The sequence below is a fragment of the Stigmatopora argus genome, chromosome 1, assembly GCF_051989625.1.
Source record: "Stigmatopora argus isolate UIUO_Sarg chromosome 1, RoL_Sarg_1.0, whole genome shotgun sequence".
Classification (NCBI taxonomy): Eukaryota; Metazoa; Chordata; class Actinopteri; order Syngnathiformes; family Syngnathidae; genus Stigmatopora; species Stigmatopora argus.
In genome coordinates, this window is record NC_135387.1 from 12,273,147 (window position 1) to 12,300,836 (window position 27,690).

At 41.6% G+C, this 27,690-nt stretch overlaps 2 protein-coding genes and 1 long non-coding RNA gene across 4 annotated transcripts in view; 2 read left to right on the forward strand and 1 right to left on the reverse strand.

Moving 5' to 3' along the window:
- LOC144071820 (low-density lipoprotein receptor-related protein 1-like) overlaps positions 1–5,042 on the reverse strand; it is a 75,067-nt gene extending 70,025 nt beyond the window's left edge. The window contains exon 1 of one of the 2 annotated variants that reach the window (XM_077597249.1): positions 4,406–5,042. In XM_077597249.1, coding sequence (XP_077453375.1) covers positions 4,406–4,478 — 73 coding nt within the window. In that variant the 5' untranslated portion in view covers positions 4,479–5,042. The remainder of the gene's footprint in view (positions 1–4,405) is intronic. The other variant, XM_077597257.1, reaches the window with a different exon arrangement.
- Positions 4,053–10,637, forward strand: LOC144071891 (uncharacterized). The gene is made up of 3 exons (XR_013299768.1): positions 4,053–5,348; positions 7,111–7,311; positions 7,566–10,637. It is a non-coding gene; the product is annotated as an uncharacterized LOC144071891 (long non-coding RNA).
- A 535-nt stretch (positions 10,638–11,172) lies between these two features.
- On the forward strand, positions 11,173–27,592 carry LOC144071880 (RNA-binding motif, single-stranded-interacting protein 2-like). Its single transcript, XM_077597358.1, has 14 exons — positions 11,173–11,444; positions 18,861–19,045; positions 20,875–20,933; positions 21,646–21,737; positions 23,968–24,125; positions 24,421–24,500; positions 24,631–24,740; positions 24,924–24,970; positions 25,053–25,146; positions 25,218–25,268; positions 25,346–25,456; positions 25,537–25,617; positions 25,677–25,762; positions 25,857–27,592. The coding sequence occupies exons 1-13, from the start codon at positions 11,370–11,372 to the stop codon at positions 25,752–25,754; spliced, it is 1,221 nt and encodes a 406-aa protein (XP_077453484.1). The 5' UTR covers positions 11,173–11,369; the 3' UTR covers positions 25,755–25,762; positions 25,857–27,592.
- The last annotated feature ends 98 nt before the right edge of the window (positions 27,593–27,690 follow it).

Here is a 27,690-nt window from a genome sequence, read left to right on the forward strand (position 1 = left end):
GAAGATCAATGTGACGAATGATTCAACTCACTGCGGATAAAGGCAAAGGTGAGCTTTCTAAATTTGAATGAGTCAACCACATCAGTGCTACATAAATATTTTCATCCAATCTCACAAAAATCACTTAGTTTTAATCAACATAATTACAGTGGTAACTATAGATAAGAGCTATTTTCTTCGCTCCATCGACTGCGCACAATGCCTGTAACTTGAAGGAGCGTGAGACTTGACAGGCATCTCACCAGATTTGACCTTCTCTGATCAGGTGTTAAAAGCACCAGGGCTCCCTGCCATCTAACCCTTTACGACGCTAAACAAAACTCTGGGTGGTCAGCTCCGGGCCTCGGGTGAGGAGTTCACGACTAGTTATGTGCAGTTACAAAGCAGCACTCACAGCTGCTCCAGGTGTTAAGAAAACTTTACAGCCGCCAGCTACATTTCAAGACTGTGTACTGTGTGCCATTCGAGAGGTGTGATACTAATCTAATGTCACTAAATGCACATTACACACCAGCAGTCTAATGATATAACTCTTGAGCGGACAAAAGGGCTACCAAGATGGCCATGCAATAATCACTACTTGGTCATAGAAAACTTTTTTTTCTCCTTTTAAAACACTTACATGGCAAGCAGAAAACACCAATTAGACCCCACCCCTGCCATTGGGAAACAACAAACACTCTTTCATCTGGAGCCTCTCACACTCATAATATGTTAGGAACATGATTCTAATCTGCTTTACGGTCACGCTTGAAGGATGTGAAGGGGTAGAAGCAGGCTATTTTAACCACATGTTTCTCCACATGTTGTATAGGTTTATAGGATTTTTCATATTTAGCCTGAACTCATTTGCTGCAATTTACCCTTATGGATGTCCTACCATTCGAGAACTGTCGATGATTACTGCCAGTCTCTATCATGTTCAGATGGATTGGACAACTATTGCTGTAAATGGTACTGAAACATGGTCATCACTGCGAATCGATGCCATTTGAAACAAAATGGACGCGTACTTTCATCATTGACGGCAAATCAATGAATAAAAAGGTGGTGCTGGGGACTGGGTGTCAGAAAATGAGAATATGCAGTTGGCTGATTTTTAAAGGGAATGTGCTAATTGTATCTGTTTTTTCTTACCATTTGTTAAATAAGTATTCGACAATTCACAACCAGCAAATGTCCAAGACATCAGTTCTATAGGGAATCAAAGGCCAAGTCCTATTTAACGGTTCAAGTAAAAAAAGTGAAGCATTCAAAGTCTTTATAGCCTATGATCCACATTCATACTTTCCACCATAGGTGTGGTCATGCTCTTAAATCCCACAAAGATATGCAAGTTCAGTGTTTGTATTTAGTTCTTAGAAGAAAACTCTGATTTAATACTTCCAACTGGGATGCACATATGACACAAATGGGCTCAATGCAGTCTTAAAATGAACTCCAGTGCAAACCAGACCTCAACCTCATCAATCGCAGGAAGTTTCATTAACAAACCCAGAGGCAGGCATCCTCAAAAGCTCACTTTGTAACGTGAACCACAGGAGCGACATGGTCACAAGTGATGTTGCCGCAAAGACAACAAAGTGCAGTTTTGTTAGAGTGTTAGAAATACACTTAACTACCTCCACCACATGAGGGGAACCTGTTGTATAGCATGTGTAGTAAAAGTACAGTTGTCTTGTTTGTACACAATTTACACAGACTGGATTACTGGGTAAAGAAGCCATCTCATTGTTTGAAGCATTTCTTTCAACAATCACTCAAGGCCAACCAATGTCTGTCTTTAAGTACTTTTCTGTCCGGAGTGTGCTTGAAAAACACAAATTTTACTACCATGATAGGGCCAAAAATAACGGGTGTCTGCTTGCCATTGAACTGCTATGACTTTTTGACCTTCCTCTAGTTAATCCCTTCTCATTCATAAAATACAGCTGCGGCCCCTCTGGTTTATCTTTCGGACTGGTTCACTTTGCTGTTTGGATTTCAATCTCAAACTCTGAGGAAAACGTTGACCCTTCAAATATATAACATCCATATTATTTCTAGCCTCCTACTCCTTGGGTGACGTAACCTTCTGTCCATTTTGAAAAACGCCTCCAGCTGAGGTTTATTTCGCTTTTCAGCTGTTCCCTCCCCCTCTCAGCACTCACATCTAAGTTGGATTAATGGTCTCCCTGTGCCCAGATGTTACATACTGATGGAGAAGATGGGAGGAGCTTGTTGACTTTCGTAACCCAAGCTATTGCTTGTATAGTAGGAAAAACCTACCCGTGAAACAGAATTTAGTTTATATATATACTATCTGGCAAGTGATAACACAGTAATGGGAAATTTGCTATATGTACCACATTATGAATGAATACAAAAGGTGATTCTTCTTGATGAAACATATTCATGTTCACCCAGTTTCTGCGTGTGATGACAAGTAGGCTTTTTGTGTTGTGATAACGACAACAGGGGCCTATGTCCGATTATTATTATTATTATTATTTTCTAAGGCACTAGTAAGTATTCTCTTATTTATAAAAAAAAAGTAAATAAATAAGTTTAGAAAAAGCAAATTACATAAATGAATGAACAAGAAAATCCTGCAAGTATTCATTTTATCCATTTAAGATGCTTGTTTATTTTTTATTTTAAGAAGTAATGTTTAAAAATGCCATTTATTTTAACCCGTTTTTATAATCAACTTTAAAGTAGGGCCAGCCCGGCAGCTTGAGTGGTTAGCACGTCGGCCTCATAGCTCTGGGGTCCTAGGTTCAAATGCAGGTCCAGTCCACCTGTGTGGAGTTTGCATGTTCTCCCCGGGCCTGCCCAGTTTTCTCCGGGTACGCCGGTTTCCTCCTACATTCCAAAAAACATTCATGGCAGGCAGTTTGGACACTCTAAATTGCCCTTTGGCATGGGTGTGAGTGTACATGGTTGTCAGTCTCCTTGTGTCCTGCAATCGGCTGGCCACCGATTCAGTGTCCCTCACCTCTGGCCCGAAATCAGCTGGGATAGGCTCCAGCACCCCCCACGACCCTAGTGAGAATAAAGTGGTTCAGAAAATGAAATGAAACTGTAGTGTTATTCAGGGCCATAAACAGAGATTGTTTCAAATTTATTTTTATTAGCATTCATTATTTCATAATTGTATTTAAACATTAGGGTTTTTTAAAAATATAATTATTAATGTAATTTAACAAAATAATATACTATATAATATATAAATTGCCCTATGAATGACTGGCGACTAGTCAAGGAAGTCAGCTAGGATAGGATAAACTCCAGCACCCTGCATCCCTGACAAGGATAAGTGGTGTTAAATATCATTCAATTGAGACGTGGAGTCTACATATGTGGACATGAATGTGTTAATATTGTATCTGACATGAGCCAAAATCTGATGGCCACATATGCGAGTAAATCACCCTGTAAAGGGTTAAGTTAACATAGAGAGCAACTGGTCCAAACTGTTTTATATTGTGATATTGGGAAGCACGGCAGGTCGTTGATGTTAAGATCTTGTTTGCTGAATCAAGGACAGTCCAGGATCATTGTTTTAAGGAAATATTGAGGTGTACTATGACCAATCATTGATAATGAGCACAGTGTAGCTAGATTAACTCTTTATATATAGGGTGCTCATTGAACTCACTGGCTGTCATTGGCTGTGCTTGACGTCCAATCCATTTTGACTGGGAGAGGATGGCAGCGAATTAAATCAGAAGTGAGCCTCTCCCAGTCAAAATGGTTTGGGTTTCTAGCTTTGTCATTTGAAGTAAAGGAGTTAAAGACTATGATTGTTTTTTTAAACGTTAGACTTTGGAGCCAAAACAAATGCATATTTCTATTTTTAGTCATTTTAATTCTATTAGTTTAGTTTTGCTAAAAATGTGTTCATTAAAATTGTATTCATTCTTAAAAATGTATATACCTGACATGAGATTTTGTAGGAAACAATTGCATACCAAATTAAATATTGTATCCTACATGACCCAACATTTGATGTCCACATGTGTGGAGGCCAGATCTTGATGGGGTTAAGGTTTGTTTTTTTTCTTTAAATAATCACTTGCTCTATAAAGGATTACATTGACAAAGCGCACACGAGGATGACATGTCGGTTGTCTTCCATTACCTGTCGGTTTGATGACTCATTGTTAAACGGTCAATGACCTGACGTTGTGATTTGGATCGCAAGGTAGGCCCTTAAGTAAAATCCGATCTAGGCCAAATGCCTGCTTTGTGCGCCACTTTCAGTGATGAATGAAATGATCGCAGCCGTGTTGTTGTGGCTTTGTGCGAGTATGTGTGTGTTCTGTACAGGCCTGCGTTTAGACTGGGGGTGCCTCAGTATGTGATCTCAATTGAGTGTTTTACTTCAATGCTGAAGGAGCCAACAGGCGGGCGGGCGTCTTACCTTCGGCCGCACCGTTAGGAGAGATGACCCCCAGGCTGAGTAGAAATCCCAAATAAAGCCAGCTCATCGCCATCTCCTAAGCAATGCCCCCCAGCGGCACTGTTACTGGGGAAATGAGCAGCGTTCGAGGGAGGGATCGGGGTGCGAGACTTAGCCGGATCTCTAAGCCCAAAGTCGTCCGATCGAGCACCTCATCCGAACCCCGGCTGAGAAGATCCGGGCGCGTTGGTTTGAGTTTTACACCCTCGGCCAGCCTCAGCCAGCACGCCTCTTCTTTTTCTTCCTCGGGGGAAGGAATAAAGAGCAGGAGACACCACTGAGTCTAGACGAAGCACTGCAGCAGCACTGTCATGTAGAAGAAATACTGCAAATACTGGAAAAGGGCGCTCAGCATTGGAGCATGATGCACAGTGTGGCTCCTCACCACCATGCCCCCGCAACCCCCTGCTCCCCCTCGCGCCAACACGCGAGCACGCCGGCTCCGCAAACGCAGGATTCCGCAAAGCGATTGAGAGGTAAAACGCCAATTCCCTCAATTAAAGGACACACGCCGTCCCCGCAGCTGCAAGTGTCTCCTCAAACGTGCAAACCGCACGAGTGGATGCTAAATGTCTAACTCGGAGCACCGGGGACGAGCCCGTGACGTCACCTTCTTGATTCCACACAAAAAGCGAGAGAAGTGAGCGGCAGCAGGGACTCTGCGCATGCGCCAACACACCTCCCCTTTCTCCGATTTCAGGCGTTTTGTAGCCCACCGTCAAGGTGGGACTGTCACGTCCAAGCTGACGTGTGAATTATCCGAACTGAGTGGCTGTTTAAATCTTAAGTGTAAAGGTCCAATAAATTGCAAGACTAATTCAAAAGCGAAAAGAGAATGTCCTCCGCCGGGTGAAGTCTCAATGATTGAATCAATGCTTTTCGTGTCAAATGGTGCCCTCTAGCGGTAAGTATAATGAATTGTATGAAATTGTCAAAAGAAATTGGACGAGTAATTGTGCTGGCAAGAGTAATAATAATAAATATGATATAATGCCCCGTATCTGAGGAAAGAGTATGTTTTTATTTAATAATGTTATCATCATGGGCATTTTTTTGATTCGATGATTTGTTTGTTGGTCGGTGCAATGTTTCGTTTCTTTTGAAAGTAGTTCAATGAATCGGCTGCCCTAAATCGTTCAATACGGGCATTCGAGCTTTATAAAGTATTGTCTCATTTATTTGCTTGTCCTTTAGATTTTTATAAGTCTACCCAAATGCAGGTCTTCGACAAGATTAAGAGTTGGAAAATGATCACTTGAGTAAATATATTAAGAAACTGGCTCTACACCAGAAGTCAACTGCAACGCATTTGGGTTTTACTTTAATACAAGGTGTACAAATACACTATACATTGTCGCACCATAATGGGAAGTTTTTGTTGTTCAGTCATTTGAATCAGCAGGGGGCGCTGAATCCTTACACGAGTGAGCGACTTGAATAAGTGTGTTCATTTTAAACAAAAAAACACAAAATGAAATCTTTTGGGATTGTTTGTTTTTATGCTGGTTGTTTTGATTCTGCATTTCATTTACAAAACAATTGATGATGATGTGTGTGTGCGTGTGTGTGTGCGTGTGCGAGTGCGCGTACGCGCGTGTGTGTGTGTGTGTGCGCGTGTGCACGTGCGTGTGTGTTTTTCTAGTATAGCATGAAACGACCTTTGGTGTTAATGAGAGGTCACTTTTTGTCAGATTGTGTTTAAATTCTCACTAGCATTTTAATGACGGACAACAAAAAAACACGAGTATTTAAGACCAAAAGTATCGGGGCTCCATACCAAAAGTTTGAAAGCAAACACATCTTTTAAGCTATTTTGTTTCCTTTGGACTTATAATAATGAAGAATGTCAAATATGCAAGGAATCTGTGAGGTTAAAAAAAAGAAAGTGTAGAATATTTGATCCAAATGACACAAGAATAGCTCTGGTGATATAGCAACACATGATAATGATGACACTTTTAGGGGTCACCTCAGGTCACAGACATTTTGTTGACATTGTTGTTGTCGGGACAACACCGTGAATCAACAATTGCTGGTGTCACCGCACCCTGAGAGTGCCCTTTTTGTCATGTAGAGGCTGACGCCAGCATGCTGTTTGGGAGACAACTTGAAAGAGCGCCAGCGTAAATACTCCCAGACCACATGTTCTCCCAGGGCAGAGGGACTGGCCTCTCTCCAGCCACATCTGCACTCAATCCCCCATCTTTAAGCCAGGCACGGAAGGGGGAGGGGGTACCCACACAGGAAGAACCTGCTACTTCTTCTTTTGCAATTGTGGCGTCAAAGATAAAGGCGATGGCATCTGAGCCAGCGAACGCTATTTATGATGCAAATCAACCGAAATCTTTGCTGCGAAGATGACTAATTCAATGAAGGGTACCAAACCAGTACACTGGGTCTTTTGCCTCGGCTCTGGTCGTTACCAGAGCTCCCCAATCTTGGATGGATTGCAGTATAGATCAAACTCCTGACTTTCAGCCAGATTCTGCATCTGGAGTTGCACCACATGCAGTTATTTGTGTCATTACTCAACAGATACTGCCCTAGCATACTCCAACCTATAAAAAAGAATCAATCTGCTTCACATTATGCCCAAATCTAATTATATATTGACTACCACCCGCCTTGGGTCCCCCTCCCACCATTCAGTTTGCGTGTTTTCACAGCCAGGCAATTACCGAGCAAGCTATGCTGACAACACCTGAGGAATGCCGAGCATGTACCAGCAGCCTGTGTTCTCCAGATCACCCCCCACCGCCATCACCCTCCCAGCCCACCTCCGCAACCCTCCCCCAGACACAAGTCCCCATAATCTTTCTACATTTTCCCAGCATTCTGGATCGGTAGATGCCAGTAGATGCATTCAGGTGCTGACACTGTTTGACCATAAAGTAATAAAAAAAAAAGAAAAACAACACCAAAAAGACCCTTAAATGTACAAAAATATACTGGCAGTTATAGTTGTCAAATGTGCTATTTAAGAAAACTTTAGAGGTTTACTTTTATACTAATAATAACAAACTATCATAAAATAACAAATCATATTTGTTAAATAGAAATTGATTGTAAAAAAAGTTTCTGTGGGTAACCAGTCTCCTAATGCCATGTATCTTTTTTTTAGGTCAACAGTAGTTTGAACCCACAACCACTGGTGGTGTCACTGTAGCAGTCAAGCAAATTGACAACTGAGTTCAATACCGCAGTCTAGTTTCATCTTCCAGCAATCTCCTTTATTTTCTTAACATGCACACCCATCCTGTATTCTAACCAGTATTCAGTGTCTCAGTGTCTCAGTGGTCAGTGCACTTGACTGGAGAACATGGCCTGTAAGTCCGAATCCCAGTTTGAGAGGGGTGAAAATAAGAAAAGGAATGCAGTGATGTTACCATCATCAACACTAGTTCCGTTTTGATCACCTAATTATTTTTCAAGCATTAGTACCATTTTTTTCTACCACAATTTTTAGTTTTAAAAAAATTTAAAATTGACATCTACCAAAGTGCTATATACTGTTTTTATGGTAAAATTCTACAGTTGCCAGTACTTTACCATTTAATTAACGTTTGAGTTTGTTAGGTTTTTTTGTTTCGTTTTACAGTGCAGAACAAACGCTCAGATGATGAGTCAATATTAATTTGTTTTTTAAGACATGACGGCCATGAAACGAGAATTAAAACTCAAAGGACACTGCTGGCCTCTGACCTTTACACATTATTGTACTGTAAACTGATTCTCGTACCACCTGGAGGACACCGCTATCCTGTGTGGTGTTGGTGGGCTCAAAAATTCTGCCGACTGTGAGCCCCTCCCCAAAGTGTCCTTGAGCCCATCTGGCCCAATGCTCATCTCAGCACATAGCATAAATTGAAACTAGGAGGGGAGTAAAGAAGTCTGAATTACTTCATGTTTAAATGTCAAAAAAGTGTTGATGCTCTTCTATTAATAACCTCCTTGTGGAATAATATTGTTTTACTGCAAAAATTGCATTCATTTTTTCGGCATTGTGCCGCGTTAGTGTGACAAAGGCAATCGAGAACGACGATCAATTCTGCTTAGACTCGCCCATCTTTTTGACTAAACAGTCATGATGAAACCTGGATGAAAATCCCCTGTGCATGTAGATCTCCACTCGCACATGTTGGTATGCTTGTCTTCTTCAACACACAACTGAGGATCAGAGTGCTTTGGATACATTATGCAAATATGTGGTGGGAAAGAACACGCGAGATGGTTGAGTGAACAGTTGCATATGTTTACTTACTTGAGGGCTTATCAGTCTTGGTATGCAAGACGAGGCAAAAGGGTCAGAGAATTCAGTTGCCGGGCATCTTAAGTTTGTACGACCTTCTTTTAATGTTAATTTAATCTGTTGATTTACATTATTGTACCAAAGTGTGGAAATAAGTAACTGTTACAACAGATTGGATTAGTTATTTTATTGAATTTATTTTTTCAATGGTTAAGCAGTAAATATATTGGAAATAAGCGCTAAAACAGCCCTTATCTTCTGTTTGGACAATGTTAAAATTCAAAGAACTCCAACACCAGAGACTCTGTAAGGATTTATGGTTTTGCCAATGATTATTCTATGTTTTCCACTCATGACTTTGCTGCACAGCAATTGTGTATGTGGCCTGCTGTCAAGGCCACATTTAGAGGCAACACTATATTCCTCCACGATCATAAAGTGTGATGTTTTCCACCTCATTTGCATTTCATTTGCTCATCCATGCCAAGAAACTCAGAGCATAATTATGCTTTCCATATTCAAAAAGGACATTTTTATGCCATTGCACCACCTGAATGTACATTGAAGGCTTACCTTGAGTGACCTTGATGTGGAATGTTTGAGAATGCAGTGGGACAAACAACAGGTTGTGACCAGATGTGGATTTTAAGCAGGCAACACTTTGAGACACTTAATTGTATGCAGCGGATACATGTACGTATCTGTATAGATTTAGCAGTTTTACAGCACTCAAGCCATTTTCTGGGTGAGGATATTTCCTCATTTGTGTCACCCCACACAGAGTGGAAACTAAATGTAGAGCTAGCGCTTGAGTTTTTCAACATACAAAGTAAGGAGTAAACCCAATTATGTACATGTTTGGTCTGTAAAGAACCACTGATTTGGTCTTTTTGGATTTTTTCCACTTTTAAAAAGGAGTAAATTAGTTGTTCCCCAGCACAGACAAACAAAAATGTCCAAATATTCTGAAATCACCTGTGACTTCTGTTTCTAAACTCCATGCATTTTAGCTTAACTCAGCTTTCGTATGGAGCTGGGTGCGCTTATTCAAAGCATTCGAATTGTGAGGCAGTTCCACTCATCAACATACCCCCAAAAGGTCAGTGGTGTGTAGTCAGGCCTGACAGGGGTTGCCATGTTAGATTCATTATCAATGCATTGGCCTAAATTTACGACTTCAATTCAATTTCCTAGATTAATTTTCAGCAGTCTAATATCCTCATTACATAGACTTTTGCTTGGCTGATCAGTTTACAACAGTGTATGGTAGTCTGTAAATCTAATCAGATTTTGGTTTATTTGTGTTGCCATACCAATGTACTGTAATCTTCCCAGGGCCTTTACTGTGTGCAAGCATATGAAGCAAACATGCTAAAAAATAGTGGCTTTTATTTATTTTTTAATTTTTTTAAGGATCAGATTTTAGATTTGGTTGCACCGTGGGATTGTGGTTACTATGTCCACCTCTCAGTTTTGAGATCGAGGGTTCGATGGCCAGCAAGTTACGGCCTTTCTGTGTGGAGTGCGCCTGTTCACCCCGTGCCTGGTTGGGTTTTCTCCAGGTACTCCGGGTTTCCTCAACATGTCAAAAATATGCGTGCTAGTCTCATTGATCACTCAAAATTATGTCCCTGGGTATGAGTGTGTGCATGCATGGTTGTTCATCTCCTCGTGCCCTGTGATTGGCTGATTCCGAATGTACCGCATCTACTGCCCGTTGTTGACTGGGATAAGCTCCAGCTCCCTGCGATGCTAGTCAGGATAAGTGGTATGTAAAAAAGAATGAATGAATATGCCATTGAAATTGCTAGACTCCAATCCATCGACCATTTGTTGCAGGCCTCCCAAGTTAAAATGTATTGAAAATCTAGTGCCATCAATGATACTGAATGTTGAGCATTCACAGTGTCAAACCTCCCATTTTAAAAAAATTTTAATGCAGTATTAATGGGGACATAATGTAGTAGTGTATTTGCTTCTTTTTTCATTAATATTAGTTTCTTTAATTTGATTTTTATTAACGTGTTTGCAATTTATTGTTGGACTTGTTTGCAAAAATACTGAATAAAAATACAATGGTGAATTATTAAAACTAGTGTGCTACCTGAGCCTGAAGAGCGTGTACGCCCTCTACTGGCGAACGCCGTACTTAGAATTAATACAAAAAACAAAACCAAACAAAAACGGAAATCGGAATAAAATAGAATAGAAGATCTCGTTTATTCTATCCGTCCATGTATAACTTTCATTTTTTAATGACAGTGTACACACCCACAACGACAGCAACGTGAGCAGTGAATTGACAGGACTTCAGCCTTTAAAAAAAAAAAATCATATATTTTCCCACAAAATATGTATCATTAAAATATTATTATTTGAAATTGGGCAGAATATGCCCTTCGATTCTTGAAATGGCCCATATACAGTTGAGTATATATATTGGCCTTTTATATATTTATGGGGGAGGGATGGCGTCCTGCGCACGCCCCATTGCGAGAGCTAGCCCAGCCGTGTACTACGTCGAGCGTGGACTGGGAGAGCGTCCGAGAGCCGGGAAATAAGGGGGGAGCAATCCGCAATCAGCAGCGCCGCTCCTGGCTCACTTTTCCCCGGCTGACGTCAGCTGCCTGGCTGCTCTCGGCTCCCCGCTCCACCGGACAAGGCGCCGCGTCAAAAATGCTGCTCTCCGTGCCGCCTAGGACCGGCGGAGTCAACGCGCACAACGGCTACCCGGGAAAAAACATCAAGAAGGTAAACTTTGCTCCCCTCGTTCGCTTTCTGCTCCTGGTAAATCATCGCCAGTCATCTTGTTCCGTGCTGGGCGCCACTTCGGGGCCGCGGAAGCTGCAGTGTCCTTGAGAGAAGTGAACCACACGCGACTCGCCGGTTGGCTTTGCGTTCCGTATTTTAGTGTTTGATTATACACGGTCTGGTCCGAAACTAACATTGGAGTTATTTTGTATAGTTGCTTTGACCGTGTTGGCTTGTTCTTGCCCGTCTCTTCCTTTACTGCGCACAAGAATAACAACAGCGCTCATCCTAACAATCTCGTGAGGAGCAATTTCAACCCCTATTTCTAGTTCATACTTATGTCTGTACACTTGAGTGATGTTTTCATTAAATTGTAGGCTAGGTTTTAAAGTTTTTTTTTTGTTACTTGCCTAGTGGCACACCCCACCGAGTCAATACCCCGAATAATAAGTGCTAGAGAAAATAAAAGTTCCACTTTACGTTTGATTACACTAAATCTAACTTCTAAAACAAGATGGAACAAGGTCACACTGTAGCTGTACAAGTGTAAAGTGAATTGCTTAAATGCATGTTTCACAAATTGACAGTGTCATCCATTTTCAAAGCTACTATATGTTCATTCTAGGACTTGACCGCTCTCGGAACAACGGATTGCAAGGATTTGAAAGCACTTTATGTAATGACAGGTTATTAAACTAAAATATCACACTGAGAAATTGAGCTTGAAACATATAGCCCTGGCTGAATATGTGCATATATTCTCCACAGTCCATAATAAGGCTTGGACAATGCTGAAATCAAACACCTCCCTATAGCTTCCCGGTGTTATTCCCACCCCTGCCTCACGGCTGGCTGGGATTCAGATTGCACACATTTAATAGCCTGGAATTCCTGGAATCCTCCATTCAGACAACATGCTTACTTCAGGAGAGCTTCTGAAAACATGAAAGAAGACGTGCAGCACTTTATTTGGACACATTTTGTATTGTCGGAGGGCCAAAGTCGCACAGAGGCAGGCTTTGTAAATCCAGCTTCAAGTGCTAACTCCTGGTTTGTGTCTTTGACTCGGAGGGGAGGGCGGAGACCAGAGCAGGATTAAAAGATTTCTCCCCCTTTTCCTCTGCTTTCTATTAACGCGACCCCCCCCCCCCCACCCCACCCCCAATACACTCCCTGTGTCGTTCCCATACCTCGATTTCCTCTGCACTCTAGTTCACATAAAGAGAATGTGATCATTCCTCTGACCTTGTTGTTAATAGTCTCATCAGGATGCTAGAAGACTGTTTAAAAGATTGTTTAGGAAATGTCCATGTCTCTGCTGTTTTGTTTATGAATCGTACTTAAATACGAGACAACAAGGAGCCTCGTTGATATTTTTTTGCTTGGGATTTTGCAAAAACGGCTTATCAAAAGATTAAGTCACTTGAGCTCTGAGCTTCTCTACTGCGCCTTTTAGGATTTTCTTTACAAACCCGGTAAGATGTTCAAGTCTTCATTTTTCCTACATTAAATATTATTGAAGTAGAGGGCTTCAGAAATGTTTCACCATTCGTTTAAAGCAGATTTCGTGACATTTCATTACATTTTAAGTACAATATATTTGCATTGAAAATTAGAATTGTATGTTAAAAAATACCTGCCAGATTTGCATGTTCTCCCAGGGTTGGGTGGCTTTTCTCTGGGTACTCTGGTTTCCGACCACATTCCAACTTCCATGCATGGTAGGCTGGTTGGACACTCTAAATTGCCCCTAGATATGGGCGTGAGCCTGAATGGTTGCCCGTCTCCTCGTGACCTGCGATTGACTGGCTCCTGATTCAAGGCGTCCCCGGCCTGGTGCCCATAGTTAGCTGGAATATTCTCTAGCACCCCCCGGAACCCTTGTGAGGATAACCGGTTCGGAAAATGAGTGAATGAATGTGAAGTAGCAACACAAAGAGGAATACAATTTTGGATTAGAAAGTAAATTATTTATTCTTTATCTTTTTTTCTTTTTTTTACAAATAAAAAATATGGAAAGTGTGTTGTGCAAAAGTATTTGGCCAACCTGAGTCAATATTTTGTAGAACCAACTTTTGCTGCAATTAGAGCTTCAAGTCTTTTGAAGTATATCTGTACCAGCCTTGCGAGAGACTTAAATTTGTTCCTATTCCTTTTTACAAACCAAGATAAATCAGATTAGATGGAGAGGATTCGTGAAAGGCAATTTTCCGATTTTGCTACAGGTTTCTAATTGGATTTAGGTCTGAGCTTTGACTTGACCATAACAAATGAATATGTTTTGCTTTAAACCACTTCAGTGTACAGTAACCCAGGCTTTATGTTTAAGGTTTCTGTCCTACTGAAAGGTGAATAGCTCCCTGAGATTCAAGTCTTTTGCAAATTCTGTCATGTTTTTTCCACTCCACAATTGTATGCCTCTTTGTATTGGTCTTTTGTTCGGAATTTTACTTGTATCTCAAATTCCTCGTATGTCAAGGTATTACTGTTCTGTGGTATAGCGGCAATGATGCGACTGGGGCAGTTGTTATGCAATTAAAAGGGAGGCTAGTATTAAATGCTGAGCAACACAGTATAAAGTTGCAGTAATATGGAATACTGAAAAATAGTTGCTGTATAATGTACATGTGCAGATATTATGACTGTAGCAGTGAATATGATAGTACTTCTGGAGCAGAATTTTCCCTTGGTATGAGTGTGAGCATGAAAGGTTGTACATCATATTGTGCTCTGCGATTGGCTGGCAACCAATTCAGGGTGCCCCCCGCCTGCTGCCCACAGCTGGCTGGGAACGCCTCCAGCACCCCCGCAACTCTTGTGGGGATGAGCAATTCAGAAAATGAATGAATGAAAGTCAGAACAGAGAGGCGTTAAAAAAATGGGCAGGTGTATTGTTTAAAAAAATAATGGTGAGAGTTAACTGTTGTTGGTGTGATTGCTATTTTTTTTGTGCAAAGCGTGATAGCGCCTACCTGAGTGAAGGAGTTGGAAAAGGTGGTCGCCTGGATGTGGGGCACTCCAAGAATTCTTTTCCCATGCTTGTCCTAGTTTTTGCTGGATGTAAGTCCTCGAGAGTGTGTAGGTTGCCATTGATGATTTTTTTTCAGCTGTGCTGTATAACTGAAATGAATACATGTTTCCGTCCCTTGTTGTAGATTATCATACTTGAGCTGTTAGGGAATTGTTGATCTCTTTTGATTACATGAAAGGAAACATGGTGCAATTAATACCCCCTCGACAGTTCAGAATTTTTTTCAAAAAACAATGAATCGACATAGGAGAAAGTGCATAGAATAAGCACAGAATTGTTATATTCTTTTATTTTCAAGAATATATTCTATTGATGAATTATTTGTTGCATTTGCGATATTTAAAATGAGTTTTTCTATCTTTTGACACAACTCCTTTACTGAGTGACACCATATTATCATTCATTCATCTTCTGTACCGTGCCTCCTCGTAAGGGTTGCGGGGGTTGCTGGAGCCTAACCCAGATGACTTTGGGCGGAAGGCAATCCACCCTAGACTGGTTGCCAGTCAGCCGTAGGGCACACAGAGAAGGACAACCACTCATGCTCGCAATCACATTGCGACCGAGTGGGAACCAAAACCAGACTGATCGCACCAAAGTCAGACGGAAGAACCAGGGCATCATTGGGTGGCTCCATATTATCATTATATGATATTATTATCATATAGGATCAGGCTCCTGACTTGGATGTCAAAATCCTCGACTGTCGTTTTAGTTCCTTTGCAACTACTCCCTGCATAAAACCTTAAATGTTATGGAAATGGCACGACTGGCTCTTTATCACATTAGATGGCATCTGAACGTGTGTTGTGTGTGCATAGAGAGGTCTCTTGTATTTGCTGAAAAGGCTCGCAGGAATTTACTATTCACAGCTCGAACCCTAATCTTAAAACCAATATGCTCACCCACAAAACCTACCCGCAGGTAAGGAAGAGAAACAAACGTTTGTGGATTGTACTGGTTTGTAAGTAATGCTCTGAGATTACAATATGCTGTATGTAGAGAGAGCAGCTTCAGGGAGTAAGAAATGGTGTTATCCCAATCTGATACTGAATATTGGTGATCATTGGGGCTATTTTTTTTAAATATCACATAATCACTATTCTTGGATTTGGCCACAAAATCGGATCTGAACAGGTATTCACGGATGATTTCAACATCGTCGGCTTTTTAGGTGCTATAAATCAAACTCCTTGGCTAACAAATCTGCTGTGTGGGATTTCTTCTCTGAGATGGTAGAAGAGCATCAGTTTCACCTTTTTAAATTTAGGTTTTTCTATACGTTTCATTGGCCATGGATGCTAAGAAGCCTAAAAAACTCAGAAGCAATCATTTATTTGTACATAACCGGTCATATTTCCCATTCATTGAATGCTGCTCATTTTCTACCTTAGTAGAAGTAGTAAGTAGTTATCTATCTGAGCTGACTGATGTTAGTATGAGTAGGAATATGTGCGTCTTCATCTCTACTCCCGTTGTAGTCATTTTGCATTCGTGTTGTCGCAATTGGCAATGATGTCTTTCATGTCTCTTGCAATAGTCTGCTTCCTTTGTCATCGTTGTTTTCATGTGTACTTCAATTATATTGTTCTGCTCTGTTGTCGTTCATTTGCGTTTGTTATACCCTGCATTTTTAACATGTCACACGTTCATGATGTAGCAATTGGCATTCATGTAGTAGTTATTTTTTAATTCCTCTTGCGAAGCGTTTTGAATATGCAATTTTCCTTAACTTTCTCGGCCAGCGAATAGTAATGCCTGCATGTTCAAAAATCCATTCCAAAATATAAAACACGTTTTTGAGTTACTATGCTAACAATGTCTTGTTTTCTACTTATACAAAGTACCCCTTCGATTCCACCTTACATGGAACAGGTCTGACCCCTGAGATCGATGGGAAGTGGGTTTGGATGCAACTCGCTGATGTCCTTTTCTCACAAGGAGCACTATTAATGAGACACTACCTTCTGACTGGAAAGCACATGAGAGGGATTACCACTTTAGCGCTAACAAGCTCCGATCCCTATTAGACAGGCCTCACTTGCCGGGCATCAGATTGCATCTCATCGGGCACGCAGGTGCATCCATCCTGATAATCTATCTAAAGGCGAGAGAAAGCACAGGAAGGAGCTGTGATTGTGGTTAACCAAACAGTATTGCATTGATGCCAAAGAAGAGAGAGATTAGATGTGAGGACACTGTTGATTTAGCTTTGAGATTTCCACAGGCTGTGCCCTGCGATCGGCTGGCCACCGACACCGGGTGTCCCCTGCCTCTGGTCAGCTGGGATAGACTGCATCACCCCCCGCGACCCTAGAGAGGAGAAAGCGGCTAAGAAAATGAATGAATTTCCACAGGCTTGTCAAAAAAAAGGGCAAAATGTAAAAAGCTTTGAAAAACACAAATTTATTTAGGAAGTGGAGATCAAAATACAGGGGTTGATGTCTTAAACATATCAGGTTTGGGAAGTGTTGTTAAACAGTAAAAAGTTTATATTCATTCAGTCATCATTTAGAGACCCCCCCCAAAAAAATGTTAATAGAATTAAAACATCTCATCTCATCTCATTTTCTGAACTGCTTTATCCTCATTCGGGTTGCGGGGGGTGCTGGAGCCTATCCCAGCTGACTTTGGGCCAGAGACGGGGGACACCCTGAATCGTTGGCCAGCCGATCGCAAGGCACAAGGAGACGGACAACCATGCACACTCACACCTAGGGGCAATTTAGAGTGTCCAATCAGCCTACCAACCATGTCTTCGGAATGTGGTAGGAAACCAGAGTACCCGGAGAAAACCCACACAGGCCCGGGGAGAACATGCAAACTCCACACAGGTGGACAGACCTGGATTTTAACCCAGGTCCCCCACTGTGAGGCCGACGCGGTAACCACTCATCCACCGGGCCGCCCTAGAATTAAAACATCCCAGTTTGATTTGAATAATTATGACGTGCAGAGAGATATTATCCCCTTCAGGAACTGTGGTTATATACTTTACAAGGGACATATTTACAAATATTTGAAGAAAGACATGTTTTGGTCATTTCAATTCAAACCAAAATAAGTCATATATTGAATTCTGTGGCAGCCACAAATAGAGATTCAGAATTAGCCCCTCTGTCTGTCAAGAGTTCGCTCTCTTAACAAGATGCTGGTCCGTATGGTGTCAAACAAGCCGTACCATTGTTCCCAGGCCATGCCTGCTCACCCTGACTAATCAAACGGTTCCTCATCCCCCTGACTCATACACTTGGCCAGAAGCAACGAAGGCCATTCACTACAGCAGTGTTTAGATATTTCACTACTAAAGGTCTGGAAGAACAGAAACAGGAGATGTGAATGACTTGAGCCATCTTTTTTTTTATTTCAGGTGATTCTGTGTATATTGAATTTGTGTCCCTCCATCAAAAAAGTGCACGTACACAGCAGTTTGTTTCCTAAAAAAATTAACACATCCCATCTTTCAATTTTCAATGGCTTTTATCCTATTTATGGTTATGGAAAGCTGGAGTTTATGTCAGCTGACCAAGCAAAAAACGGTTACTTCCCAGAGTAGTCACCAGTCAATGTAAATGCTAAAAACCTCTCTCCCAACAATACTTAATTCATAGCAGGTAGTTTGTATTGAAACTTCTTCGAAATTGTTGTCATAATGAAAAAAACAAAACAGCTACCACTCTCACAAGAAAGTGTCTCTTGATACACAGGTTTGAGTCAGTCAACTGTGGAAGCTTTATCACAAATAAAATATATGGCTCCTCTTATTCGTGAAGTGGATGTCACCCCTTCTTGCAGGGATGTGTGCAGCAAGACTCCTATTCCACAGTTATACCAGCCATTCTGCTCTTACAGTTTCTGGGTGCAGCAAATAAATTTTGGAAGGATTAGACTTTAGTGGGTTGATAAAGCAAGAGCTTTAGTCAATTTAGAAATATTTTTCTGAATATATGATAAATGTTTGAAGGGACAGTCTTTTTGGAGGAAAAAAACCTTCCGTTCAGCATGTTGAGCTATGCTGCTGGCTCAAACATGCATAGATGGGTGTGTACAGGATAAGGAAAATGCTATGTACTTTGTACATGAATGACTGTTTCTCAGTGCACAGACTGAGGCTTGAATTTTCACTATTTTCAAACCTCACATAACATCCATGGTGGTGTTTGTTCAAATGTAAGGTCCCAGAGGCTTTCATACCCCCTCTAATATCTTACCACCATCGGGTCACATTGGTTTCCTTGCACTGGATGGAAAGACAGTACTTTTTAATGAATATAAGATGGTTTCCCAGCAACATTTGACAATATATCGTCTTATATTCACTAAATGGGAAGTTGTCAAGTGCACAAACAAAGAGCCTTGAATTAAAGCCTAACTGTCTTTTCCAGCAGACGTATGTTTCACCCGCCAGTCATCAGATGGCTCCTCCAAGCCCGAACAGCAACAGCGGCACCATCATCAACGGCAGCAACAGCAGCAATAACGGTGGCGAGCAGCTAAGCAAAACCAACCTGTACATTCGGGGCCTCCATCCCGGAACCACAGACCACGATCTGGTCAAACTCTGTCAGCCGTAAGTCACCCAATCAGCTATTATGCCTGACTATAAATGTGCACCCAATAAATCTCTCTTTGGGCATGCGTGAAGCAAATTAGAGGAGCCACGAACAGAGTGACGGCTACGTAGATGGAGAGCAATTGGCTCAAGGCAGCTGTATGGAAAGAAAAAATCAAATTCAAGGTGAAATAAGTATACATGGTGAAAGACACAGTTGCAGTCATTTCCGGCGTGGAAAAGTTTGTTCCCGTAATTTTGGCTCTCACTTAGTAGCAGCTGTGCATGATTTTTTTCCGACAACTGGAGACTCGCTCGACATAATGATTTCTTGTTCAATTTCATCTTACATGAGTTGTATGATACCGTCTCTCCTGCTCTGCCCTGCCTGTCTTAAATGCCATAGAGTGTTCTGGGAGTCTTTAAAAAGTGCCCTGATATCAAACAGCGGTGTAAACCAATCAATTGGACATGTTTGTTAGAGCTCCAGTGGAACTCATTAAAACAAGTATGGCAGGGATGAATGATCCATGCGAGCCTAATTGAGGACTGGAGCCTGGTGATGAGAACCAGCAGAGCAGAGGAAAAGTGACAGAGGAGAAGAGTGAGAGAAAAGGGGAGAGCTGGAGTTTGTAAGAGAGGGAAGGGGGAGGCCTGCTAGTTTACAGCTGTCTGGAAGATATGGCTCACATGAGGCGGCCCAGCCCGACAGGAAACGGCGAGCCCAGGGGAAAGGGAAAGACAAACAGGGCAACGGCGCAAAGGGGGTTGTAGCGGTGTGTGGACGGAGAGAATCAGAGGAGTTGGAGTGAAGTGGGTTCACTTTGTGGGTCAGGTGGTGTTCTCTTTTGCGGGGGTGGTTCTCATATTTCTGCTCTTTACACAGCCTGATAAAATCACTGCATGAAATTTGCCTTTAAGCACACCACATTAGGGCCCAGGCATTCTCCTTTCATTGACTGGGCTTCAAAAAGGGTTATGTTTCCAATAACATTTGCGGGAAGGAATATACTCATTATTATGCCGGCTTGTGTGGTGTGCAAAAGCATAGAGATGTTTAGAAATGGTTTTAGTTTTAGCGTACAATTTGAGTAAAGCTCCCCTCCCCCACTTGATGAGAGGAGTGGATGGGGGCTGGCCTGCAGTAGGATCCCAGGGTGCTGCACTGTGGCTCTGCTCCATGACTGGTTGTTGACCGTGGATGGTCATCGGGCTCATCTCTGGATACCCTCACACATGGCTGAGTCTCCTGCCGCCTTTTTTTCACTCGGCAACATGCCGAGTGCAAGTCAGTCAGCTTGGCTTTGAGTGTGAAAAGCGCCTATCACAAATACTCGTTGGAATGTGAAGTGCTCAACTGTAATTGCACGGCTTTATGAAGATGTAAGAAGACATTGTTGTGAGTGAAGTTGCCAGGAATGGCTTGTGCAGTTTAAAAAAAAGGCATGAAATAGTCATGCTTCACCGGAGGTCAAATGAATAATACAGATGGGCACTTAGCCAACCCCTGAATTTAAGTGAAGAATTTCTTATTGACACACATGAATAGCCTGTCATCTGCCATAAACAAGTGACTACAATTCAATCTCCAATTTATATTGAGTGGATGTAAATTGTGGTAGAGATACAGTGTAGACTGGTACGAGTTGAGGCTGTGGTGCTGGCTCAAGTAAGGGTGCTGAGCGGAATGAGAATGTGGCCGAGGGCCAGCATTGCGCAGCACAGCCCAGGAGAGACGGATCATATTACACTGCATGCGCATGCCCTGAAACATACTGCACTGGTGACACATTTACAATGCGAATACTGTATATGACTGAATGAAATCATGCTCCCTGCTTTTCCAGCTATGGGAAAATTGTGTCCACGAAGGCGATACTGGACAAGACGACCAACAAGTGCAAAGGTGAAAATGGATCAGTGGTTTAAAAAAAAAAATCTATAGCAAATTATAATAACTAGTCATTGAGTGACTTCGCCCAAAATATCAACAGTCATTCTAGTATTTTTACAAGCTAAGAGGCAAACTATTTGCTCTACCTGTTATTTATGGAAGCATACACACGAGAGACACCAGAGCAAACGTGAGCAATCTGCACATTACACAGAGGTCATCCAGGCAAAGACTAAAATATGAAAACATTATACAGGAACAACGTGGTATCTTTAATAACTTATATTGCATATGAGCGTTCCCTGTTAGGGTTCCCTATATATTCATAATATATTGCTAGTCCTCTGCAGAGTCACATTCCCGCTACTCATGACTATAAATCATTGGTATATGCCATGTAGTGGCATGTGAATACTGAATACTAAATACAGTTGTATATAAAGATGTCACCGAACCAATCCTGTGATTGGAAATCTGAGCGGTTATGTCATTTTCAGAAGATCGGAATCGAGTGAAAAAGTAATGCAAATATCAGTTATTTACTATTCATTGTACTTTACGTCTGTACATTTCAGAAATATTGTTACATGCTGTAAAGTTACTTTTAAAATAGTTTCACATAGATTTGAAGTCATTATCAGCAGATATTCAAAATCAGGTGACTCGGGTCCAAAAATCTGTGATTGGGATATCGCTAGTTCTGTATCTTATTGTGTTTTCACAGGCTACGGCTTTGTTGACTTTGACAATCCATCGTCGGCTCAAAAGGCAGTTACAGCGCTCAAGGGGGTGGGCGTGCAAGCTCAGATGGCCAAGGTATGACTTCCGGGTCAAAAATTCTCATTAATACATGCCATCTGTTCGACTCTGGAAGCGGATTGCTAACAGACCGGAATATAAAAGTGAATTATCGGGTTCCAATGCAAAAAGGATCGATTTTTTTAATATGCTATACAACAGCTGCGTATAACGAAATTAGTGGTGCTACTCCACTAAGTGCGTGTTTCTCAGTAAAAACATAAATAAGTAATATAAAAAGTCACGTCCAGGCAAGGTAAATTCTAAAATATTGCGCAATTTAAGATATTTCACATTGTTATTGGTATGATTGTGCGCATGGATGGTTGTCTGTCTCCTTGTGCTCTGCGATTGGCTGGCCACCGATTCAGGGTATCCCCACCTGGTGCCCATAGATAGTAAGGATAGGCTCCGGCACCCCCTGCGATCCTAGAAAAGATAAGGGGTTCAGAAAATGAAGTAGTATTTTTACCCTCTCTAATAATTCATTCATCTTCATCCTTTATGGGTATGGAACTGGAGCCTATCCCAACTCCCTCCCTTTCCTTGGCACACCGTGAACTGGTTGCAAGCCAATTGCAGCTCTTTAATAGTTGTTTTGTAAAATAACGTACTAGATTGATCAAATATTCGCCGCAATCCCCTAACATTCAAAATTGATCGGATGTCAACGGCAATAAAACACGATCAGTCAACTTAAGGCAACCCAATTGTAATGGTTTTGACGTCTATCGCTAACGACGACAGTGAATGAGCTCACAAGCGCACTTTTTCTTCTTGAATACGCTTCTGTAGTCAAGTATAGCTGTAGAAATTCAGTGTATTCGTTTTAAGAACAGCAACTCTTTGCAATTATTAGGCCATGTGACCGCATCACATAAAAAAAAAGCGAAAAAACAAACAAAATTGGAGCTATCACTCTGCGAGAATGTTTGCCCAATCACTTGGAAGAGCATTTGAGCATGTTCTTGACCACCAAATCCATCCAATCTTGTGCATTTGCTTTAATTTTCAATATGCGTCTCCTTAGTTTTTTATGTTACATATTGAGTGCATATCTCTTAAGGCATAAGTAGTGTCCCAAAACATTTGTCGGTCAGGCGCTTCCCTGTTTTTCGCTTCGTCATTTACGAGCCTGGCTGCGCACAACAAAAAGCCAATTAAGCCACCACTTATGTGCGCGTGTTTGCGTCGAGGTCCGTGGGCGTGTGCTTCTGCGACTCTATTTATGGCTATTAATGCACAGCAGAATACTTGGGCGGACAAACAGCCGTCCCTGAACACACACAGGTACAATTGTGTATGAGGCGCGTGCATATGCATGTGTGTGTGTGTGTCATGCTTTGCAGTGGTGGCAGCGCTATGGGAAGTGTTTCCCTGTACAAAGGCGCTGTCTGTTCTCCCTGGTGGCATCTGACTCAGTGTCTGAGCAGCTCCCCAGTCAGCAGGGCCCAGCCGTCAACACACACAGGCACAAACACACACTCAGAGGACGAGAGGTGGAGAACCACACTGATATTTCAATGGCCTTGGCCCAAACAGATTATAACAGTCTGTCACATACACACACCGCACCCACGCCCCAGCAAAAGCCGATCTGTGGTTAAGCTGGATCACTGACATTCATACGGCTTCTTTTCCGCTCAAAAAAATAACTTGATTTTCACTCACTCCCTTCACGGTGGGTTTACAAGCAGGCTTATGTTTGCGTCAGATTACTCTCGGACTCATCGGCGCTTGAAAGCCACAGCGGCGTTCGCTGTCATGGTCGTGAAAGAAGGAGGAGGAGCGTGGGCTCACCTTCACTGCAGGTCACAGCTGTCACGCACGCATTCCTAATGGAATGGAAATTAATTCACACAACGTTTACAAGATTTAATCCCATCTACAGCCGGAGATAATGAATACGCATTGTGCTTTTAGGGATACAAACACGTGCTTACTTTTATGATATTGTTTTACTCTGTTGTAAAGCATAGATGCTTGATTTTCTTATTATTTCAATTTTAAACAAAGCATATCTGTGATTAAGAAGTAAAGATGCCTACTGCATGGATTCATACAGAGTTGGGAATGTACAGATGGAGGTTTTTGACAAATTGGACAATTGTAATATTTGTCAGATGTACTAGTGAGATCCAGAGCGGAACATTTTCAATTGGTCTGCAAGCCAACGTCGAAACAGTATTTCTCTCAAGGCGTTGATTCTAGCACCCTGTCTAACTCCTCATATTACCTCTGCATGCAGCAACAAGAGCAGGACCCCACCAATTTGTACATTTCCAACCTGCCGCTCTCCATGGACGAGCTGGAGTTGGAGAACATGCTGAAACCCTTTAGCCAGGCCATTTCTACCCGCATCCTCCGGGACGTCAACGGAATCAGCCGAGGAGTGGGTTTTGCAAGGTACAAACTTGGAATAATGCCGGGAAAAAAATTCAAAAACAACAAGCTTGGTATTTTGTTTAAAATCAGTGTGACAAAATGAACACATGAAAACACCATCAGTACGTAGAGATGTTTTTCTTTTCTTTTAATACAAATAATTGTTCTTTAAAGATTGGGAACCACTATCCCAGATAGGTTGTCGATGGTAATTTGCCAAAATATATTTTGCCTATAAGTGTAGGCGCACAAGAGAATCAATGTTTCATTATCATTTCTCTTATTATCCATGAAAATTGACGTATTCATTTTGCAGGATGGAGTCTACAGAGAAATGTGAGGCTATCATCCAGCATTTCAATGGAAAATATATCAAGACTCCACCTGGGGTCTCAGGTGACTCAATTATATTTAGTGTTGAGGGGGCAGTTGCTTTTTTTTACGATGTATATCGGAGCTCATTGTACAATTTATATAAGTGCATATCCGTATTTACTTTTCTAATAAAACTTTCTCCACTTTCTAGTTCCACCAGAGCCTTTGTTATGTAAATTTGCGGATGGAGGCCAGAAGAAGCGTCAGAGTCAAGGAAAATATCTGCAAAACGGACGAAGCTGGACCAGAGATGGAGAGACAGTGAGTTTATTTTTCTAATGTGAATCCCACGGATGACACAAGGTTATGTGTAACACTATAAAGCAAATAATAGAGGTGGGCGAAAGATTGCCAAGGTAATAGTGTACATTAATGCATAATTTAGAAAGTATCTGAAGTGAATCTTTCATCTCCCTTATTTTGTCTATTTTTTTTTCCTTGTAGGGTGGAATGACCCTTACGTATGACCCTAGCACAGCCTTACAAAACGGGTCAGTGTGCAACTGTGTTTGGAAACACTCAAGTGGGAATGGCTCAATTTTATGCTGACTGCAAACCCTCTCCTCTCTTTAGTTTCTACTCCTCTCCTTACAGCATCGGTCCTAGTCGGATGATTGGGCCGACTTCCCTTTCTCCTTACATGCATTCCCCTTTATCCACCTATCAGGTACACACAAGTTAATGGGAATCCGCTCCCATTTAAAAGGTCAATTCATCTCCAGTGTACTTCTTTGCTAGGTACATAATCCTTCCTGGATCCACCACCAGTCCTACATCATGCCACCCACAGTGAGTATTTTTCCTGGTTCTTTCGCTTGTTTTTGGCATTATTGGTCAGCTCAACGACCATTTTTATGGCCTAATAGGGAGCCGTCCTGACACCAGGGATGGACCACACCATGTCCATCCAACCTACGTCCATGATGGGTCCCCTAGCGCAGCAGCTCAGCCACCTCTCGTTGGGCAGCAGCGGCACGGTAGTAGTCCACGCTAGTGGGATAATGGTTCACACTGAAGCCATTCTGTTTTATGACGTAGAATCACAATTCCTTTTCAGTACATGCCTGCAAACGCATCTATGCAGGGGGCGTACGTTCCCCAGTACACCCAAGTGCCTCCCACCAACATCTCCGTTGAGGTAAAGCACATGTTGTATTTCAATGTATCTCGGGCTCATCTCCACCGCCTCCGTCTCAGGAAAGTGCCGTCCAACAGCCTGTTGCAATAGAGACGCCCACTGAACACACAAGCTACTCCTACCAACATAACAAGTGAAAACAAAAGTGAGTTGGAATTGTTGCTCATGTGTACTTAGTCCTTCATTTGTGTTCTTCTCTAACAGCCATCGTTGTGTTGTCTGATTTTTTTTTCTTGAAGAGCATGGACTGTTACACGGAAAGGACCATTTTCTTTCCCAAACAACACTTTTACTCCAGTCTGGCAGAGGTGGCGGGTGTCAGGCTGCGAAGCGCTTCGACAGAATGAGGCAACTTGTTTTGATATTGTGCATTTCAAGCAAATCTGTTTTGTTTTTAACTTTTCATTGTTTTTTTTACTTTTCAATTTGTTGTAAATAGTTTTGTTTTTTTCTGTGTGATTCAGGCTTGTTGTGCCCTTCATGTTTGAAAAACACAAAGTTTAAAAAAAAAACTGAAAAAAAATGCAACTTGAGTCATGTGACAAACAGCTCACTCGCAATCTTTGGTCAGTGTTGCTCTCCAGTCATTTCCAGATGCAACCATCTTGACAACGCTTTAGACAATCAACCAATTCCTGTGAACACGGTGCTTGATTTCAGAAAGAAGAGCAACATTGACTCAAATCATTCCAGTGAATATCTTTTTTTCTCCTACCTGTACATAGAAGACCCCATTTAGTGATGATGTTGATAATAATGCCTCTCTTCTTTTACTGTTCTGCTTGCACATTACAACTAGCGCATTTTTTTAAAACCCAGATTCTTTCTTCAGAAAGGGGCTGATGTCCAACAAGTGTCTTTCACTTGTTTTCAGCCAAACTAAATATGGAGATCAAGTGTAAAGAGCTTCAATTTCTTTTCTGGCAGTTTGAATACTTTTCCTACTGGCATTTTTCTGGGACTCTGTTATTGTTTTCTTTCTCCTTTTGTATTATTTAAATGTTTTCTATTATATTCATTTGTGATGCTTTTTAGATTCAAGTTTTTCAAAGAAACAGTGATTTTATTTTTGTTAGTGTGTCGTGTGCATCAAAAAGACGTTCCTATCTTTTTGGTACGTTGGCCCACTTTGTTTTATTTGACTTTCTGTGTCAATCTGTTCATTCAATGTCAAAGAGGCTATTAATATTTTTTTAAGTGTTTCAGTTGTGTCTGTTACAAACTTCACATAACCTTGCCTGATCTGCAATCAATTCCTTGTTGTTGAGGCTAGATTTACACTATGTTCCTTTCAGCTGGATCAACCAGATTGCCCTAATTGTATCACAGTGGGCCTTTTTTTCCATCCATATTCAAGTTGCTGTCGTCTCTTGTAGTTACTAGGGATCAAATGTGAGGTACATTTCTGTCCAGTTTATCACGGGTGCTGATACATTCCCTTTGGGTCCATCACGTTCTTCCAAGGTTTTTTGCGGACAAAACAGTCAGACGCCGCAGAGCTTTGAGAATTCATTGCCCAGACAGAGTTGAGCGGGTCGGAGCCCTTGAGTTATTGTCAGTACAAGACCTTTATATAGGGCCATTCACAAAACGTTTGTTAATTATTTTTTTTTGTAGGCAGCAAAGTCACCAAGCGACCTTTTGCATCAAAATGAGTGTTTTTACATAAAATACGAGCATTGACATAATATTCTCTACTATCTCATTCACTGCCATTAATGGCAGCTAATCAGTAACCTTGTAATTCATAGTAGAGCATTCCTAGATGTTACGATACACTCCTGAGAAAACCCATAAAACATGTAAAAACACATCTTGGATACATGTAGGCAAAGACCAAGCTATTTCGTCAACAGTACTGCTGGGAACAAAGTGTAAATGTAGCCTTAAACTTTAGATGTTCAGATCAAACGTACCTCATCCAGATATTCAGTTTTGAATTAAAGGCAATAAGCAGTTTTTAGTAAGCTCTTCACAGCTGGTACTGTGTCAATATTCTCTACATCCTCCGTCCAAACTTTGCAAATCATGTCCAATGTCTGAATCTATGCAATTAACTTATTATCCTTATCA